The sequence below is a fragment of the Bombus flavifrons genome, chromosome 16, assembly GCF_040668555.2.
Source record: "Bombus flavifrons isolate JBK064 chromosome 16, iyBomFlav1_principal, whole genome shotgun sequence".
In the NCBI taxonomy this organism is placed as follows: Eukaryota; Metazoa; Arthropoda; class Insecta; order Hymenoptera; family Apidae; genus Bombus; species Bombus flavifrons.
The window spans coordinates 6,800,951-6,821,106 of NC_138457.1; the positions used below are offsets into that span (position 1 = coordinate 6,800,951).

Genomic DNA, 20,156 nt, shown 5'->3' on the forward strand with positions numbered 1-20,156 from the left:
CAACTTTACCATGATACGTTGGCCACTGTTTGCTGCAGCAAGATCTGATTGTGTAGCCTGGACAGAATTCAGTGCAGTAGTTAGCTGATCGGGTCTCAGCTCCTTTCCATAAGTCACTTGACCATTTCCCTGATTTTCTTTAGTTGGTGATCGGCAAGGTGTTCTTAAACTCTGTGGTAGCAACTCTACAAGGTTCGTTGAGTGAGGTTGATAACGGAGAATCAGTACACAGGTAGACACCAAAGTGTACGCTAGCAGAGTACCTAAAAATCCAAGGACAAAGAACATTTTAACTATGTATTTGATACTATATACGAGGTGATTATCTCGCTGGAGACGTGAAAGAAGAAGCTGCTGATTGAACATTGTTTCGACCTAAAGAATGACTGGAAACCGTTCTTATTTTTAACTCTTCAAGGGCAACTTCTCCTTTTTGTAGCCTCAAGCGAAAAAAGTCGCTCTGTGTTTTAACTATAGTTTAACGAACTATTAACCAGATAACGATAGATACGTCTCGCTATCGTTAGTAATCGATGAAAAGAAATATTTCACGTGACTTAAAGAAGACTCGATATTGGAAGAATTAACTGGATCGGGTTACTTCGAAGAAAATTCTTTACGGTGTGAAGGAAGAGGCAGAGCTGATTTTTTATAGAACTCACCGATGGACATCATCTCTACCAACACTTCTAATTGAATAAACAGCGCAGCCAAGGCTGCACACACGCCAGAAGTCAGTGTTGCTATGACTGGAGTACCTGTTGCTGGCCACACTTGGCTCAGAGTCCTAGTGACCATACAAAAATACATCAGCGGGATTTTTATGAAGCAAATATAAATAATATAGAAACTGTAATATTTATTTCAATGAAGTTAACATAGAAAATTTTCAAATAGAAATTTGTAACATCTCTAGAAAATGTATTATCTATTTTGTTCTTATCTTATTTAATTAATTTTAATTAATATTTATTTTAACTAATACCAATTCAACTTTACTTAGAAGAAGATTTAAAAACGCAAATGAGTTGAGTCTTACCGACAACGCTGTCAGGTCAAACTTACCTGAATATAAGGCCATCCTGGGCCATAGCATAGACTATCCTAGGCATGGGAAACATGCTACCAAACATGGAGACTGTCAATCCAGCCAACGCACCAACTGCCACGATATATTTGCACTTGTATGCTCCAACTTGACCAAACATCTCCACCAATGCTGAATCTTGATCTACCTCATCGTATGGCACTGAAAAAAGGAAGTAGAACATTCTATCAATTTCTCACCTAGTACCTTTCATACTTCTTCTTACTTTTTCCCTTCTTCTTTTTTAGGCTGTTTTTCTAAGGACTTTTATCAGCAGACTGTGTTAAGAGAACTGCCAAGTATTCGTGTTCGAAAAATGTAAAGGTTGGTTTTTTAGAAGCATCAATTATGTCCGTTATTTAGAAGCATAACGAACCGTGCCTGTGTGACGAGGGTAAGCGAAGGATCACGTGTCGTTGAAGGGTGGCCAGAGATGCGTGAAGGGAGGTCAAGGATGGCCAAAGGCCTTTTGGTCGACGGATGATAGAGTTGAAGCGAATAATCTGTGGAAATGCCATCACTTGCCTGTTAATAATTAAACTAGCGTCATTAAATAACAACTATTCAGTCTAGAACATCTATAGAATGTTGTTCTCGTAGCTATATTTATTTTGTTGTTTGTTGCAATTAAAGCAAACCACAAATTGAGATTAGAATAATTTTCAAACTTCTGTGTTAATAATGTTAATAAAACAAAGAGATTGAATTCATAAAATAACTGAATATTTGGTTACTCCTTATGCTGCACTTGTAAACTATTGTTGTCACAATTATATTTCATCTTGAAACTTATATCCTTTGTTTGAATGTAAGCACTTAAAGCTTAAATTAAAATGATGTTAACATTCTTGCTTTAGCATATTGCAAGCCATAATATATTTATCCAATTGTTTACATTTTCTATAATTTAAGATACAAAAGAAGAAAGAGATTAATGTTTATTAAATTTTCCATGCGTTTTACAATTAATAAATAAGAAATTTCATTTTTCTTTATTCCCTCCAAAATAGTGTTATATATATTCATTATTGGCAGTTGTTTTGTCATTTGTTATGAAGACACAGGCTGTATAATTCCAAATATTTCTTCTTTCCACGAAAGGGTGAATTTAAATTGAAACTTAATCTTTTAATTAGAACTCTTCTACTTTTCTGTTTTTGTGTTTCCTATGTTTGGTCCTGTTTGCATCTGAAAATTGTAGAAATAGCAGACAGTAAAGGGAATCGGACAAGTACTTACCAACCAGCGTCAGCATCATGCTGGTGGTGACATAAGCGGTGAGTATTATGATTAACGAGGCGACTATAGCGAGGGGGATGCTCCTCTTCGGGTTTGTCGCCTCTTCGCCGGTGGTCGCTATAATATCGAAGCCGATGAACGCGTAAAAACACGTCGCTGCACCGGTGAACACCTGCAACAAGTATATTGCCTATTAATAGGACAGTTAAAGTCAGGAATTCCTATTCAGGTGTGTGTATGAATGTGTGTGTGTCAACAGCACACGATCGTTTCGTTTTTTCTTTTTGAAATATTCATTGATGGATTTGTTCTAGTTTGCAATTCATACTTTCAATATCCTCAAGTTGAGAATTTGTCCATGGAATAAATTTTTAAAAAGTTCCATGTACCCTTGGTCTGGAAAATAATTCATAGAACATTTTGAAAGAATGACACATTCTACAATGATGAAAATATTCGTAGAATATTCTTGAAGAGTTTCATATTCTTTAACTTAGAAGGTTATCCTTACAATTTTCTAGGTGAAAAGCACCATGCATTCTTTATTTGAGAATTTATTCAGAGAATATTCTACAGAAACTTTATGTCACCGAATAGGACATTTTATCTACAAAATGTTGTGTAACAACAGTATATTTTTCAACTAAGAATTTATCCATAGAATAAATATCCTGGAAGATGATATAAAAATTCTATGCTTTCGAATAGGCGATTTATCCATAGAATTCTGCATCAGAATTTTGTTATTAATATCTTGTCGAATTGAAAATTTATATCCCTTCGTAGAACGTGATGGGAAATTTATCTGAAAAGTTAAAATAAGATACTGATCACATTCTGGGAGAAGTTCGATCGTGAACAAGGGGGAATAATTGAGAATGAGAAATGTTCTCCAGCCTGTTAGGGTTGGGTGAGCAGAATGACAAACGAGTGTTCGTTTCATTACTAACCTCAACATGTTGCAACTTTTCTGCACAACCGTTTAACCTGCAATTCTGGCTGAAACTTATTTCACAAGGAATTGAAATGTAACTCACAATGAAATATCGTTGATAATTTTACAAGGAATTTAAATCTGATCTACAATCCAATATACATAGTATGAATGTACGATAATATTCACAATTAATAATATAGTTTCACTGAAATTTTCCAATTTTGAAAATCATAGGAGCCTTTTGGACAACTCAACGCTTGATGATTAACAAAAAGAAATGATTCTTTAAAGAATTTTCTAACAACCTAATATTTAGTAAATAATCAATGAAAGAATTATTTAGGAATAAAATAACTATGCGATTGAAATAACCAGATACTGGAATGAATAAATCAGTGGAACAATGGCCAAGGATATTTCGTTACTTGAGAAAAGTAAATCCCTAGGACGGGAAGGATAGAAATCGGCAAATTAAGTTGCTACCTTAATAAAAACGTTCTTTGAGAGCTGAAGAGTCTTCCAGGCCTCCTTTCAACGCGGATACTCCGTAGCCCATTAAATTTTTCAAGGTCCCCTAATGTCGTTATGAATTCTGATGTCGGCAGCTTCAACGAAACTGAATAAAATTGAAAACTTAATTCAATCTCGTAGGAAACGAAACCTGAGCATTACGACCATCTTTATTTCATAAAAGTGATGAATCATAAACTGGAATAATGTCACAGCCTTAGATACCAAATTGAATGTGAAAAAAGGCTACCGCTATCGATCGAATTATTCTGAAAATACTAGGGATCTCTTCTAGAATTCTAGAAATTATACTTAACGCTCCGTCTGTAATCTTATCTTTACTTTACTCTTTACATCACGTCGTCTGCACATTGGATCGTTTAAGTCCATACAATTTCTTTTGTAGGTTTCTTTGAAAATCCGAATCCCAAAATTCTTGAATACTCTTCCAAATTCGTAGAATATTATGTAATAGTATTTTTTTGCTACATGTTATTTTAATCTTCTTAACGGAGGAAAGACTTAAACAAGAAGAGAACGATCCAGTGTGTAGATGTTGGAACGAAAAATGAATATGAAGATGAATTAACAAAAATTTCTCGCTGGAATAGGAATAGATCAAAATCCAATTCAGAGGAACTAAATCTGAAGACGAAATACCACGATCAGCTGGATCACTGTGAACATCCACAGAATACTAAAAATCGGATTTAAAAACGAAATCCCTAGGAATTGGTCGAAATTATATTTTATAGGGATTTCTTCACTCCGATAGGACGGGAAGAATAGAAGGGGAATAGAAGTAGATTGGAATGTAATTCGGAGCAACTAGATTGAGAGCAACTAGCTTTTCCCTATTAACCGGATCGCCGTGAAAATCCCTAGAATACTGGGGATTCCTAAAAACTGATCGGAATTTTATTTTCTACGACCATTTCGCGTGTTTCTTCGACCCAAACGATCGAATGAAATAAAAAGGAGTAAAAGATAGGAGGGAAACTAGTTTAGACGGACAGGTTTATTCGTTCAAAGTGTTCATCGAGGAAGGAACTTGGCAAGTTGAAATGTTAACAGGTTCTATAGGATGACTTCTTTTCTCGGAAGAGAAAAATCTCGTGAATGTTTGAGAATACACGCTTGACCCTGTAGTATTTCGCCTCCGCAGTTCTCTCACGCCCCCATATTCCAAGCACCGCCCACATAAAGCCTCGAGTGGAAATCCTCCAAGCAGAGAATGCATTTCCTCGTTAAAAAGACACAGACATCTGAATTTAAACGGGCGTAACCCCCCTCTAACCATTCGCCCTGTAGCCTTCGTTCTTTTTTCTTACGCTTCGTTTTATTTCTGAAATTTATTACGTGCTTTTTGCGTGGAGCTAAACGAGCAAATTTGTAGGTTATGTTGGAAGCAAATGTTACCACGATGAAATACATGGTCGTACAGGAGAACGTTAACGAACAAAATGGCTCGCTTTTAGCGGAGTAAATTGGCAGATACAGGGATGTAAAACCAAAGCCCCTCAAGGCCCGAAACAACAAAGGAGGAATCACTAAAGAAAGTAATAGAGTAAATTCTATTAAATAATTATACTCTGTTAAATTAGCAGAAAATGTTACATCAAATTGTATAAAAATATATTTTTTGATGTTGTCAGTTTTAAGTAGAGTAGACAACGTTGCTGTATTGTAAAAAATATCTTTATTACAAAAAGATACAAACCAAAAAGATATATTCTCATTAAGCAGCTAGAGAACGAAGTAATTAAGCGAAACAAGAGATCAGAATACTAAGCCAAAGGCAAAGAGGTAGCCACTTTCAAAAAGTTAATATTCCTAAAGAAGACTTTCATCTTTACACGAATATAACATTTCAATCAGAAAAATGACTGTAAACTAAGATTTGTAATTTTTAATAATGTTTGTTAGCTATCATGGATACGTCAAAATCAAATAGACTTGCGGGCAACTTGCTCCAGGATTCGATTAGTTTCAAAAACAAGCGTCAACTGCAATCTGACTATTGAAGGGTGAGCATATTAATTTCACAATTCGTTCATTGTATAAAATAATAAGACAAAGACCAACATCTATCTATTTATATATTATCGTTTATTTTCCAATTGAATCCTCACAAAAAGTAGATTTTCATTTGCAAGTAATAAATAAATTATCGTTAACATCGTTAAAACGATCTTTATTTCAATAAGAAACTTAATTCTTATTCACAATTAAAACATTATTTTGACTTTCTATTTATTATTTAATAGAGAAATAAAATTTTCCCTAACGCTGAACGGAGGAGTTTCAAAGTACCTTTGGGTCGTTAAAGAATCGCGATTCGTCCGTATTCTTATTATTCCGAATTAATGACGACGCTTCGGATGGCTATTGACCTACAACGCACCTCTTTATCCCCAGTTGTATTTCCAAGAGGCCTTAACAGGGACGGAAGTTACAACAAGAAACAACTACAGAATTCCTGCGTCACTGTTCGATGGACATTACGGAATATAATCAATCGAAATTGCTCGGTGGTCGACAGTCACCCCTTACAAAGGGGTAGTTTCAGAGGTGTGATCAAAGAGAGAGGAGGTAGTTAACGCATGCATTAATATTAATCGAGAGGTTGACACAAGCAGTCTGCCGTGACCTCTCGAGCAATTTCCGGCGTGGGGGTGAGAAATAGGAAGGGACGAGGTCGCTAAAGATTTGAAAAGCCACCCTCAGAAAACCCACGCATACTCCTAAGGTCAGATAGAATGCACGTATTAACCGTTTCTGGGACGTTGATTTCACCAGGCATTTGAGAATTTGGCGAATTTCTATGGAAAGGCGAGGAGGAAGTATGATTTTGAATAGGTTAGGAATAATTTAGGGAAACGAATTAGTGTGTACATACCGCTGGCTCTTTCATTTCTAGAAGATTAATATCTGAAGGCATTGAAGAAGTTGGAATCTACAAGATTTTAATCGAAACTCGAGGAAAAGTTTAATTTTGTATACGTTAGGAGTAATTCAGAAAATCGAATATATATGATCTGAATATATATGATATATATAATCTTTAAGGGTGTTTGCGAATCTCGAGGATTTTCATTGAAAGAGGAGAAAAGAAAGTCTTTTATAGATTAGCAACGATTAAAAAAACTTCATACGTTTGAAAGATCTCTAGGGACAATTAAGGATCTAGAGAATTTTTGTCGAAAATTAGCAAAGAAGATTCATTTTCTCTTAAAAGTTAACTTTCTTAATTTATCTTTCTGAATTTAATTTCTCTAATTAAATATCGATATGTATTCTTTTATATCTGTTTATAGTTCTAAGTATTATAAGACTGTTATAGGTTAGGTTTATTATAAAATCCTTCATATAAGTTAATATCTTTGCTGCCATTAACGCATACAGCTTTGTGCTTGAAAGAACAATATTGCGCCATAATGATAGGTATTATTGTTATTATTATTATTACATAATGAACGCCCTTTATCTGCAAGATATTTCCCTCAGTATGAAGTTTTGCCGAAAATAACTTGATGGCGCATCGTTTGCGTCATTAGACGCACCGTAGAAAATCCCTATGATGCACACAGGTCACGTCACTGAACACCTAACAGAAAATACCCATGACGCATACGTTGCGTTAGCAGGCGAAAGTGTTAATTTAACAAAGCCAAGCAATATTAATAACATCAACGATATTGAACATTTAACAGAATGGAATAAAGACTCGTTCGGATCTCTTCGAAAAAAACGTAAAAAGAAAATAGAATTATAGCGGATAACCTACGTTCATTTTATCCCTAAAATTTATTTTCGACCCGCACGGATGCATATTCACCAAAGTTAACTTCACTTTCGTCAGGTTTTCGAAATTTTATACAAACAAGTTTTAACTTGGAATATTTATCGAAGAAATGGTAGAATCAGGTCAATGAAAGGTTGCTTTCTCGGTAGGGGCGAATAATGAAGTGGTATGGGGTGGTTTTTCCAAGGCACGAACAGGCTTTTCAGGGAAAGTAACGCAAGTTGGAAACGTGACGATGAAAAATTCACGTTTTCAAGGGGACACACACGGTCTCGGCGACGGAAATATTCATCGTGGATCGCCGATAAACACGCGATGGGGGTTGCTGAGGGGGTTGAAAAGGGAAAGTATCGCGTGCATAAATGCCAGAATACGACTAGGCAAACTTTTTCTCTTTTTAATTAATAATTCACGACCGTCGACACTTTGGATCGCTGACGACCGACACTAAATACATAACGTTTGGCTGAACTTCGTTTTGAGGTACGCAAATTTGTGATATTTTTTTTTTTTTTTTATAACATATGAATAATTTTCGACGAGTAGAATGCAAGAAGACTGTTCTCAAGGCTTGAAGATCATTATCCTAAAAATAATGCATGTATTATAGCTTACTGTACTGTATATTACACTTTATGTGAAACTAGTATTTCTAGATACTACTCGTAAAAAGCAATATCATATATCATGAAAGGAAATCATAAATTCTGTATGCCTCGTAACGCAGTTCAATCTAATTTTTATCTTGAAACAGTGTGAAGCAGAGGGCAAGCAGAATGTTAGAAAATCGCCATTTTTCACATCGCCTGGAATTGAAAAATTCATGCACAACCTGAAGACTGTGTCTCCCCAAGGAAGAAGAAACGTTCTTACCATTTCCCTGAGAAACGATGGATAAGTTGTTAAAAATTAAATCCAAATATGCGAACATGACAGTAATCGTACTTACATAAGCGTTATATTTCATCTTGCTCTTTTTCAGATATTGAACGATTTTCAAAAAGATGAACGAGGAGAGTCAGTTGATAAATCGACTAAAGTTATCGATGATAAAATGACTAAAGTTTTGAATCGATCAAAACCCAAGCATATTCTTGCGAACACATGTGGATGCAAAGTCGTTGATCACGTTGTTGGTTGCTGTTCGCATGTGACAATGATATTACGGTATTTTGGATTCGCACTGTTGAGATATATGTAATTTTCTATACTGTACTGGGTCAAATGTGTAGTAGAGATGCTTGTATGCGAGTGTCGGTGTGTGGAGGTGTGTGTGTGCGCGGCGTCCCAAAAAACAGACGACTGTAAACTAGTCAGTCGGTTAAGAGTCGGTTAAGAGTCGCGTATGGAAGAAAGTGGTGAGACGCGTGCAAGTATGTATCGATGAATATATAAGGAATCGTCCATGAAATAAATATATTACTATTTTAATATGAATCGTTAGTGTAAATTTAGTGTTCCTATAACATTATTTCGGCTTCAAAGATCCACAATTCTCAACACGCACGATTCCAATCTGCAAATGATTTAGTTGCTAATTTTCCCATTCTAACTACTTTCAAGATGGTTTAGTATCTTAAACAAAAGGGTAAAATATAACGCTTAGGTGAGCTCCATCACTATCATATCCACATGTTTCGATTCATTTTTCACAACTTTCTCATCGTTTCTTCAGAAAGCGACATCTTTTGTTCCTTGGGAAACACCTTTGAAGATACCGCATGAATTTCTCAATTCCAGGTGGTACCACAGTTGGCCATTTTTTAACATTTTTCTTTGATGGAAACGTTTCATTGAGAAACACGAAGATAGGAAAACCTGAAAACGATAAAATGCGGGCGTTGTCAATTTTCTTCTATTTATTCTGCTTTTCAACGAGATGAATATTCCAATATTTACCCGTTTCAACACCTCCGACGTCCTTTGAATAAACGTTTCGCGAATCCTTCGGGATGAAGAAACTCCGGTGCACCCACGGGATATTTAATATCATGAATATTGTTTTTATTCGTTTGCCTCCTATCTGCCCCTTCATCCCGTGTAAAAATGCTACTCTGCATGCCACATACTTGAGCAGCCATGCGTGTAAAATAATCGAATTATCGAACAATGAAATTTTTCTAAAGTTTGCTCTTGAAAATTGCAGGAAGTTCGAGTGGAAGAATGGTTGTCGAGTGGCTTGAAGAAAATGGAGTGGTTTAAATGTGACTCATTTCTATGAGCAAACACCTTATATTAAAAGAGTTATTTTTTGTGAGATGTAATAATATTTATATATCTATTTGTAAATTGATGATCTTGTTAGATTAGATATATTGTTTAATTAAAATCTTATTGGTTAAGAGGAATTGATTATAGATAGCATAAATACTAGAAATTCTATCAAACAAATTAAGTAACGCAAGATGAAGATTGACAAAATTCGAGATTTTACTGGCTAAGGAGAATTGATTATAAATAACATAAAGATTATAATAATATAATAATAATTATATTATAAATCGAGATGAGATAAAAAATACTACAAATTCTGTGGAACAGATTAATTAACGTCACATAAGATGAATATTTAAAGAAATCTCTGATTCGATAGATTCCTCGCCTGGCAAATCAGAGGATTACGGATGATTTTCGAGAAACGACTACTTAACGAACAATATCCAGTTGAAACCTAAATAATGCATCCCCGTGCTAAATCCAATTCCATCCGTACGGGTCACACGGTTCCCGGCTAGCGTGGATTCCCCGCGAGCCGTGAATCCGAATTCCCTTTCTCCGTTTGTCCACCTGATGCACTGTACGGTTTCACCGGTTTCGTTGAAACCCTTTCGACGCAACAAGTTTGCCATTGTTCCGTGAACCGCGAGTGAAAAGCTGCCGGAAATGGACCGGCAACTCTGCTTCCTTTCAAACACCTCGCGCTTTCCCACACTTTTTCTTTTGTCCCTCGCTGAGACGAGATGCTGAAGCTATTCAATTTGCTGACAGAATCGCGTAGATTTCTCGATATTTAACGCTAACTTTACCGGATTATACGGCCGGTTTCAAAATTTAATTGAAGATTGTACATGCTTTGTTATATCTCCTGTTCGTCTAACTTTGTGCAAATTCTTATATTATCTGATTAATCAATATCTCGATTTTTGTTAATGTAAGAATTTACATGAAGTTAAATACCTTTTATGATAATTTACATAAATTTATAATAATATAATTGATCTCGTTTAACTTTGATTGAATTGATTACTTAATTGATCTCGTTTAACTGAGACACCCTTGCATATGCATTTAAAAATACTTACACCACTCCAGTCATACGGAAAGAAGCCGTCGTGCTCGTTCCAATTATCGGTATCCACGTAGTACATCCCCGCCGTCATAATGAACACCCAAACGGCGAGATTGATGGCGTTTAACACGTTATTGAACACCAATGATTTCTTCACGCCTGCGGCCATTAGCAGCATCATCAGTAGGGTGATGACGAATGCGAGGAAATCGGGCGGTCGACCTTCAACAAACCAAAATTATCTCATTCGTCGTCGTTAATACTCTTTTCACATTGGATCATCGAACGAATTCTCCTCAAAAATATCTGTAAGTATGAAACCGGAATTTGCCTATAGATGGCCCTAACTGATAATGTAGTTATCGCTAAACTGCGTCATTGATGCCAAAAGTCTTTGTTGACATCTCATAAACATTTTCGACTCGGAACGATACAAGTTTCATACGACAGCATAGTTTGTAATAGCGTTGAACGTGTCAAATTTTGTGCCTGGAAACTACGATTTGCGAACAGCATTGATTTTCTCTTACCATTTGAAGAAAACTGCCGCAGAATCGCATCGAATGCTCGTCGAAGCTTACGGTGAGCATGCTCTTGGTAAATCACGGTGCTTTGAGTGGTTTAAAACATTCAGAAGTGGCAATTTTGACGCGAGGAACGAAGAACGTGGAAGACCACCGAAAAAGACCACCGAGCTGTTAAAACCTGGCGAAACCGTCAATACCGAGCGCTACCGACGACAAACGATCGATTTGAATCAAGCTTTGCGTGAAAAACGACCAGAATATGAAAAAAGGCGACACAAAGTAATTTTGCTTCGTGATAATGCAGCATCGCATACAGCAAAACCGGTGAAGGAAACGATCGAAGCGTTCAGTTGGGAAATACTTTCGCACGCGGCTTACCCACCAGACTTGGCTCCGTCCGATTACCATTTATTTGCATCGATGGGACACGCACTTTTTGACCAGCACTTCGCTTCTTACGAAAATGTACGAAAATGGCTCGATGACTGGTTTGCCTCAAAAGAGCGACAGTTTTTTTGGCGTGGCATCCACCAATTGCCAGACAGGTGGAAAAAATATATAGCTAGCGATGGGCAATACTTCGAATAAAATATTTTTAATCATTTTCAAACAATAAACATGTATTTTCTATACAAAAATTCTGGTTTCATATTTATATACCTGGTAATTCGTTGCATATATACGTAAACCACAAAGATCATTGTTATAAATTAATTAATGTTAAAATAGGAAGGTCCGTGGTATCGAAATGAGATGTTTGTTAATTTTTTTGCATCTTTGTTAAGCTTGGAATACATGCGATTGAAAAGTGTCATGCTAATTAACGGAACCCAATTTGTGCCATCGACTAACGAGACCAGGGATATCGGACTTAGTGGAACGCTTCCGGTTCACTTCGTCTCTGTAACCATTCTCGATAGCTTGAAATCCCACCCCTTCTGACTTTTTGAGAGTCGATTGCTTTCAATCTGAACCATTCCTATGCACAACCACGATACTTTCCATACTTTACGAAATATTAGATATATTCCATAGGGTGTCGTAAAAATAGTAATAAACGTGGTATGATGGATAAGACGACGATTGTATGTGAGAAAATAAGTGAAGAATGTTGAGTACAATTTTTTTGCAGGACGCCTTCTTCCGAGAGAATGAAATTTGAAAATTGATCAGGCAAGATACAGGTTATGTGCAATTTTGTATCTTTTGTTCCGAGTCCTCGTTCGAGTGAAAAAATCTTTTCAGGTAGCATCACATTTTCACCGATTTTACCATGATTATTGAGACACCCTGTACGATATGATACCATTTGTTCAATTTCAATAATACCTGAACAATTTTTCAATTTTTACGATTTTAAAAAGATATTCTGTTAGAAGGGATCTTGCAATCTAAATAGTTGGAAGTCATGATACATAATACTAAATGTAACAACTTGTTCCTCAAAAAGTCCCTAAAGCCGAAGAAGTCCCTAGAATCTAATTTGTACGAAGAGTTATCATAATAACAGAAACAACGGCAATACTCTTCGAAAGATTCTTCAACAATTTAACAATATAAAAATAGAGTAGAAGAATCGCGACAGAAATATAATCTTCGATCGAACGAAACGAGGCAAAGTCGCTGCATTGATGGAAACGCGTCGAAGGGATCTCAATTTCCGTCGTGGCGGCGTTAATACCGAATTGTTTCCTTTACGTGTTCCCTCATCGTCGTAATTTCTGTAGAAAATCAATTTCTGCATTTCAATCGTCCAGTATCTTCATCCCCTGCAGCGGTTGACCGTCTTCATCCCTTGATCGTTGTTTTATTTATTTCACCAGTCCCCTTTCCTCCCCTCCCCCTACATCCACACCACTATTGTCGATTTTGCATCCATTCGTTGGATATGCATTTTACTGTGTTCTATTTCTCGTCCGTTTTCCACCGAGACATTAACTTAGATTCGCTATATTCTTTTTTCACTTCTTTTTTCCATTATTCTTCCCTTCCCTCTTTTTTTTTTTTTTTTTTTTTTTTTTAGTGCTTTTCTCGAGATCGAAACATTGTGACCCTTCCTGGTAAAATTGCTTTTCCTTCTTCTCTTTATCTTTTCCTGCTTGTTTTTCTTTTTTCGGAAAAATATAATGAGTTTTCTAACAAATGAAATTCTCTGTCAGAACACTATCGAAATTAATCGTTCATTTAAGTCCAACTTACGAGAAACGGTAGTGGACTGTCTTACACCACTATGATTCTCAACCCCTTAAATAATTATCCAAAAGATCTTTGCTATTATTCTAAATTAATATATTCTAATAATTATCTAAAAGCTGATTGGTATTAGGCTTGGTGTCCACTATCGAAAACCATATATTTTTCACTACACACGTACCCTATAAAAACCGGAAAAAGAATTGTTGAAAAGCTATCAAGTTACTCGAGCCACCGGGACGTGAAAGAAAAAAATATAGAAAATCGATGTGTATGATGGAGAAGCGAAAATGTCGAAGTTAAATAGAGGACTTGGATCATCTTGGGCGAACAATGATAATGGCAACGCCTGGCAGAGCTTAGGAAGTTCGTCCTGCGGAACTGGAAGTCTGTTTGATCGAACAATATATCGTCGAATGGCGCATTGGTCCGCTTGATAGAACAAAGAAGACAATTCTCAGAGGGAATCTCCTAGGTTCCAATCGAATCGATCATCAGTGTGCTCCATTGTGCTCGTTCGAGGAACTGAAGACTTGGTAATGTGAAAGTTTTCGGCATTATTGCAAACATGGATTAAATCTAACATCGGTGGGGTTTGAATTGAACCTGTAGTATTTTGGAGGTTAGGAATCGTACATTTTACGAGTTCATTGAGAATCTATTTCATAATTTGAATTTTACCAATATTGTTATTCAGTAACATTAAGGATTTATTTCTCCATCTGAAACAAAGGCTACAGTTCTATTTTATACCTAACCTCTTTAGGGATGAATTTATTAAGACTAAGATTAAGGTTAGGAAAGTATATGTTTAAGTATTGAAGTACACCATTTTTATCCCATTTCATGGCTAAATTTTTCAGAAGCTAATTTCCCAAGGTTAGAGGAAAATGAAAAGAACAGATGTTTAAAAAGGAAGATTGATATAACCTAATTTGAATAAAGAAAAATGTTCAAAATAGGAAATTAATATAGCTTAACCTATAGATGCCTCGTCAATCATCGATCAAAATTCCTCTAATCACCGATCAAACAGATTCTCCATTTTCTACTGAAATATTGAACGAATGAAACCTAACATCAAAAACGAATGAAAAGAAAAATGTGAGAAATCAGCGAAAACTACAAAAGCCCTTCTTCATCCTAGGATACGTTAGTTCGCGTTATCCAGCCTCTCTTTAAGGCTTGTCCTCATGAATATTAAGTTCGAATAGCGTGTACGTGTTGGATACGTGAATCATGGATCACCCAGTGTATCCTTTGCTGCGAAACGAGGGGAAAAAGCGGCGAAGGGTCGCCCAGAGGAAGAAGGGAACCCGGGGATAACAAAAAGGGGTGCGAGAGGGGCGCTTGCGCGGATCAAGTCTAGCACCTGTGGACCTCATCGATCCGAAACGAAGCCGAGCACTTCGATGCTCTTTAACCTGCCCACCTGAACCCACTTCCTCCATTCTTATTCTCTGCATCCGGCGGATGTCGGATTCTTCGTCTTCTCCCTTATTGTAAATCGATCCTTTGATCTTTCTCTAACCTCTAACACTGCAGTTGGCAGATCTGATTTCTAAACTCAATTTATTCCTTTGGATACAATTCTGTGGGGATCCTTGAAATATGGCTGCTTATAATTAGGTTAGGGTTATTTTTCTTCAAGAATAAATTGAATTTGGTTGAATATACGCTGTCACTCATAAATATATCAGGATACTTCGTCTGTAAAAAAATAGTATGTGTATTTTATCGGAGTATACAAATTTCATGACAAATTATAGCAGCACTACAGTTCGTATCGAGTCACTAAAATCTAATGTAACTATTAAAAATGTAACAATGTACGTACTACTACGTACATATATTCGCTGTTTAAATATCATTGTTGTAGTAACATCGAAAGTCTTTCTATCAACTTCGAAGAACGCTCTAAAGCGATTTTAAATTTGGATCCTGTTAACCTTCTTGGATCCTGTTTGGATCCTGATTCAAATTGGATCCTGTTAACAATAGGTTAGCTTTTACTTCGACTTGTTGCAGAGTAAACCTTATTTAAATAACCTGAGACTTCAATGGATTTCGGTAACATTTGGAATTTATTAATACTGAAAGAATTGTCATTCTAAGGTCATTCTAAGTCCAAATTGAAGCCTTATTAAATATAGATTATATTCTATTTCAACTTGTTACAGAATAAATCTTCTTCAAATTAACTTAAATTTCTAAAACTAATTTAAATCTGTTAATGACGAAAGAATCAAAATACACATTAGGTATTTTTATAAAAAATATGACTAGAAATACAAAATGTAATGACGTGGATCGAAATCTATGGAGCACCCGGTAGATTTTAGATGGCTGAGACCAAGAAAAAAAGAAATACGAGGAAAATAAGTTGGCACTTCTTCCTTTGTTCTCCGATGGGACTCTTAAGTACGACCCAGCTGCAAAGTATCTAGGAAGCGAAGTATACGTGGTGCATTCGAATAATGGCGGACGCACGCTTCGTTGAGAAAGCTGGCTGAACCGTTACCATCTGCTGGGACGATGAAATGGCAAAGGTGAAGACGTTAAGGAAATTCATTCAAGGATCATCGTGCAAGGGACCTTCATCAGCCAGCTGGAAATATACACAAAATGTCGCTTTTCCATGTTCTCACTAGATTTTTCAATGCTTTGGTTAAAGCAACCCTTGGCGAACAGAGACACTTCTAAATATTTCACGTGCAAGTTTGTCAGATAGTTCAGATATTATTATTGCTTCAGATAAACATAACTTAAAAGATGAAACAACATAATAGTAGTTAATATTTGACATGTTTAAGTATATTTGAAGATTTGAGAAGAAAATTGGGTGGAAATGCATGGAAAAATGCTTTTTGATCGAACGTAAACTTAAAGTTGAACTCTAAGTAAACACTTGACTGGATTGGCGATATTCTATTATACATAGCCACAAAGATTATGAGAAATAAACTGATCGCAGTTAATGAAAAATTGTGATTTATCCTTATTCTGAAATACTTCTTGGTGAAAATAAACAAATCTGAATACTTTGAGGTTATGTAGATCAAGTTTTCCCAGAAACCTAGATTTACCATTATTACAGATAACCTAACTTAGCTTTTCCACCAAGTTTTCCAATAGCCTCATGACATAACCATTGAAACTATCGTGTGTCAACGTAAAGTGTAGTCAAAAATTTGCAACGACATTAAAATTTTGCTAAGAACTGTATCTCTTGGACGATGAAACCGACCCTCGACGATTAAAAAGCGGGAAAACGCGCCTTATCGGCAAATCGCAGGTCTTCGTGACTCGTTAAGCTCTTTTTGCGTTGAAACAATTCAAGGCAGGAAACAAAGAAGAGTTTTATTGTTTGCCAGGAAATATTCCTTTGGCCTCGTGCACTCGAGAGCCCTAACTTGATAATCGTCGAGCTAACGAAGTATCAATTCTTAGGTTATTTTTATACGCGGAACGGTTTATTGTCCACCATGTTTGAATAGCCCGAACCTATTGAAAAAAATTCCCTAGCTGAAAAACAGATACGATATTACTAGTCTTTATTAAAGAAACGTAGTTTGAGTATTATTATATTATTATAATTTAGGAAGTATAAAGTATCGAAGAATATTATACATCAGATATTTTATATCAGGATTGAAGAGAATATAAGATTTTTATTAAGCTTCTAAATTAAAATTCAAAGGAAACTCTTTAGAAGTAAATTACGAATACAATAAAGTTGTTTTCCACCGAAAAAGCGTAGTTCATAAAATCTCAAACATTCTTCTCCATATTTTACTAGAGAAAGATCCATAGCTATAAATATCAAATAACCAACCTTTATTAAACAGACATAGCTTAATTTACATAAATAAATTTTGATGAACAAATAACTTCCCTTATTAAACCGTCATGAACGAGTGAAAAATTGTGAGATATTAAAACGGAACACTTCGCATATCGAATGTACTGATAAACCTGCCATTATTAATCCTGGTATTCTTAATTTATTACAAGTAATGGAAATGTCCGACTAATTTATGCGCAAACCTTTTCCCGTTTCCTTTCATTTCTCCTTTTCTCTTTTTACATTTCATATTTTCTCCACGTCCGGTTTCTAATTTCCGGCCTTTATATCGTTGTTTCTACGGTTACGTTGTTTCAGACTAAAACATCGTTAACGAAGATCAAACTGCCATGTTCGATTAGCTCAATCGTCATGCCGATGTCTTCCATTGTTTCTTCTACCACGAGTTTTCCTGAAAACGATCCGATAAAAGGGAAATTCCGATATTTCTCTCGTCTTTTCTCAGATAGAGAAATTTCCTATCTTATTTGTCCCACGAACAACTAACCTGTGATCAACGATAGCTGAATGATAGTAATTCTTCGATTTTGTAGGTTATATTTTATATCACATATTTCTATATATATATATTTATTAACTATTTAATAGAAGTTTCAATGTCCGGCTGAGCAACTTTTTACAATACTGTTTGTTAAAAATTTCCAAGAAGATATAGAGAAAATAATTTATTGAATTATTTTATTATATAATATTTGTCATATAATGTTGCTATTTCCGTATTCAGAGGTAGGATCATATTAACTATTATTTTATTCTTTGGATAAATCTATCACACCGTTCTGAGCCGAAAAACCTTTATTACACTTTCTTACATGGACTAGGGATAAAAACAAAAGAACATCTTAAATCTATCGATTGTATCTAGAACTATCTTCTAGTTACTATTTATTGTAACTAGCGTATCTGCATATGGATGGCGAGCACGAACTCGCGTTGCCATCTTTAACATATGAAAACACTAGTCTGCTAGACAAGAGATTTTTGACCATCGTCGCGAATAAATAAAAATAAAAGGAAAAGAGATTAAAAAGGATTTGGAACACAGACAAAAAATATGGCTGGAACTTTTGTACTGGCGGGTCGATTTGGAAACAGATGGTTTCGCAAATGGTGGAAGGAAAAAACAGTGAAACAAAGAAAGGAAGAAAGGAATTCAAGCTTGTTTCACAAAGAGACAAATGGTGGCCAGGAATATCGAACTGAAACACGTTGTCTGTTTTTTCATCTCTTATTCTCTTCGTCTCTTTCTATTTCCGTAGAGGATTTTTAAACGATCTCTGTAGTATTCTATCCTACAAAATCATAAACGCAATCCACTTTCCAATTTTTCCCTTCTTTTTTCTCACCTTTTCCCGATAATTAATTTTTTTAATCGATCCTTTGTAACGCGAATTGGAACTGCAACGTATCGTTTCGATATGTTTTAAATCATTTCAGCATGCTATGTTATACAGTTTCTAACGTGTAGATTCTTTGAACGAGAAAGTCATTTTTGAATTCTAGATTTTCATCAACTCTTTGCCTGGAATTAAATTCAAGGTAAATTTGTACACTTGTATGAAACATAGAATAATTTGCGATAAATTAAACGATCGTGTTATAAATTTACAATTTCAGTATATTTCATTTAGAATTCACCCTGAAGCTAGCTGAAATTAAAGTTAAAATTAAAAATAATGGCGAGTCAGTCTTATTCGTTAGTCAGTTGAAGATTAGATTTTCAGAAAATTATTATTTATTGTTATTTTGACGAGGGAGGAAAGCTCTTTTAGTAAAAAATAAGACAATGTAGGAGAAGTGTAAAAAAAAATACTACAACACAAGATGATAGAAATTAGAAACAAATAATAAGTTCCAACTGAGAAGAAGAAGGTAAAATATAAAATTAAAAATTCAAATACAAAAGTTATAAAATCTAACGTTATGACATTTTTAAGTTCTGAAAAATATTAAATTACATATCTGTAGAATCTATGCCCTAAATCGCGTCTTTTCCAAATATTTCTACAATATATTAACGATTACAAAAGAAGAAGATTAGGAGTGGACACGGTATAAGCTCGTAATAGAACTATACTGAAGATTTTTATTCGCCTCAAATGACCGTTTCGTCACTCGAAACGCGTCAACTTTAACGCCCCATTGATTTTACGAGCACGCTATATCGACTTTAGCAACTGTAAGTCCGACTATCTGAAACTTGCTACTTAAACCGCGGGTCTGACTAGGGTCGAATTCATGCCACTTGCACCGCGTTCCACCATACGTACTACTGTCCCAACTGTCTGACCATAAACTTCCCTAACTCCTCAACCACGCTCTTCACAACCCACAAAGCAGAATTCTCGTAAAAAAAGTTTCGCTGAATCAAGATTGCCAACGTTTTCAACAAATATATTTGGATATAATGGATCGTAAAAGTGATGGAACACCTGTGGACAGCTTATATGAGACATTTAGAAGAACGACTGTTCAATTGATTGAGAAATTAGATTTTATTTTGAAATTATACAGGGTATAATAGAACACGCGAGACTAATTTTGGAAGCTGGTTATACGACAAATAAGAATGAAAACGATTTATATAAACGTACGTTCAAAAATCTATCTTCACAAACAAATTTACTTTTTTGATTTTGCATTACACAATTACCTTTACACGGTAGGCGCTCATGCATTTGGACGTAATCAGCGCTTGTTAGAA

General features: G+C 35.5%; 1 protein-coding gene across 2 annotated transcripts in view; it reads right to left on the reverse strand.

The window, feature by feature from the left end:
• Positions 1-20,156, reverse strand: part of LOC138188293 (solute carrier family 7 member 14) — a 66,523-nt gene that overhangs the window by 3,112 nt on the left and 43,255 nt on the right. For both annotated transcript variants that reach the window (XM_069129929.1, XM_069129930.1), the window contains 5 exons: positions 10,881-11,089; positions 2,327-2,498; positions 1,066-1,249; positions 663-787; positions 5-263 (listed from right to left, as the gene is read on the reverse strand). In XM_069129929.1, the coding sequence (XP_068986030.1) occupies positions 5-263; positions 663-787; positions 1,066-1,249; positions 2,327-2,498; positions 10,881-11,089 (949 nt within the window). The remainder of the gene's footprint in view (positions 1-4; positions 264-662; positions 788-1,065; positions 1,250-2,326; positions 2,499-10,880; positions 11,090-20,156) is intronic.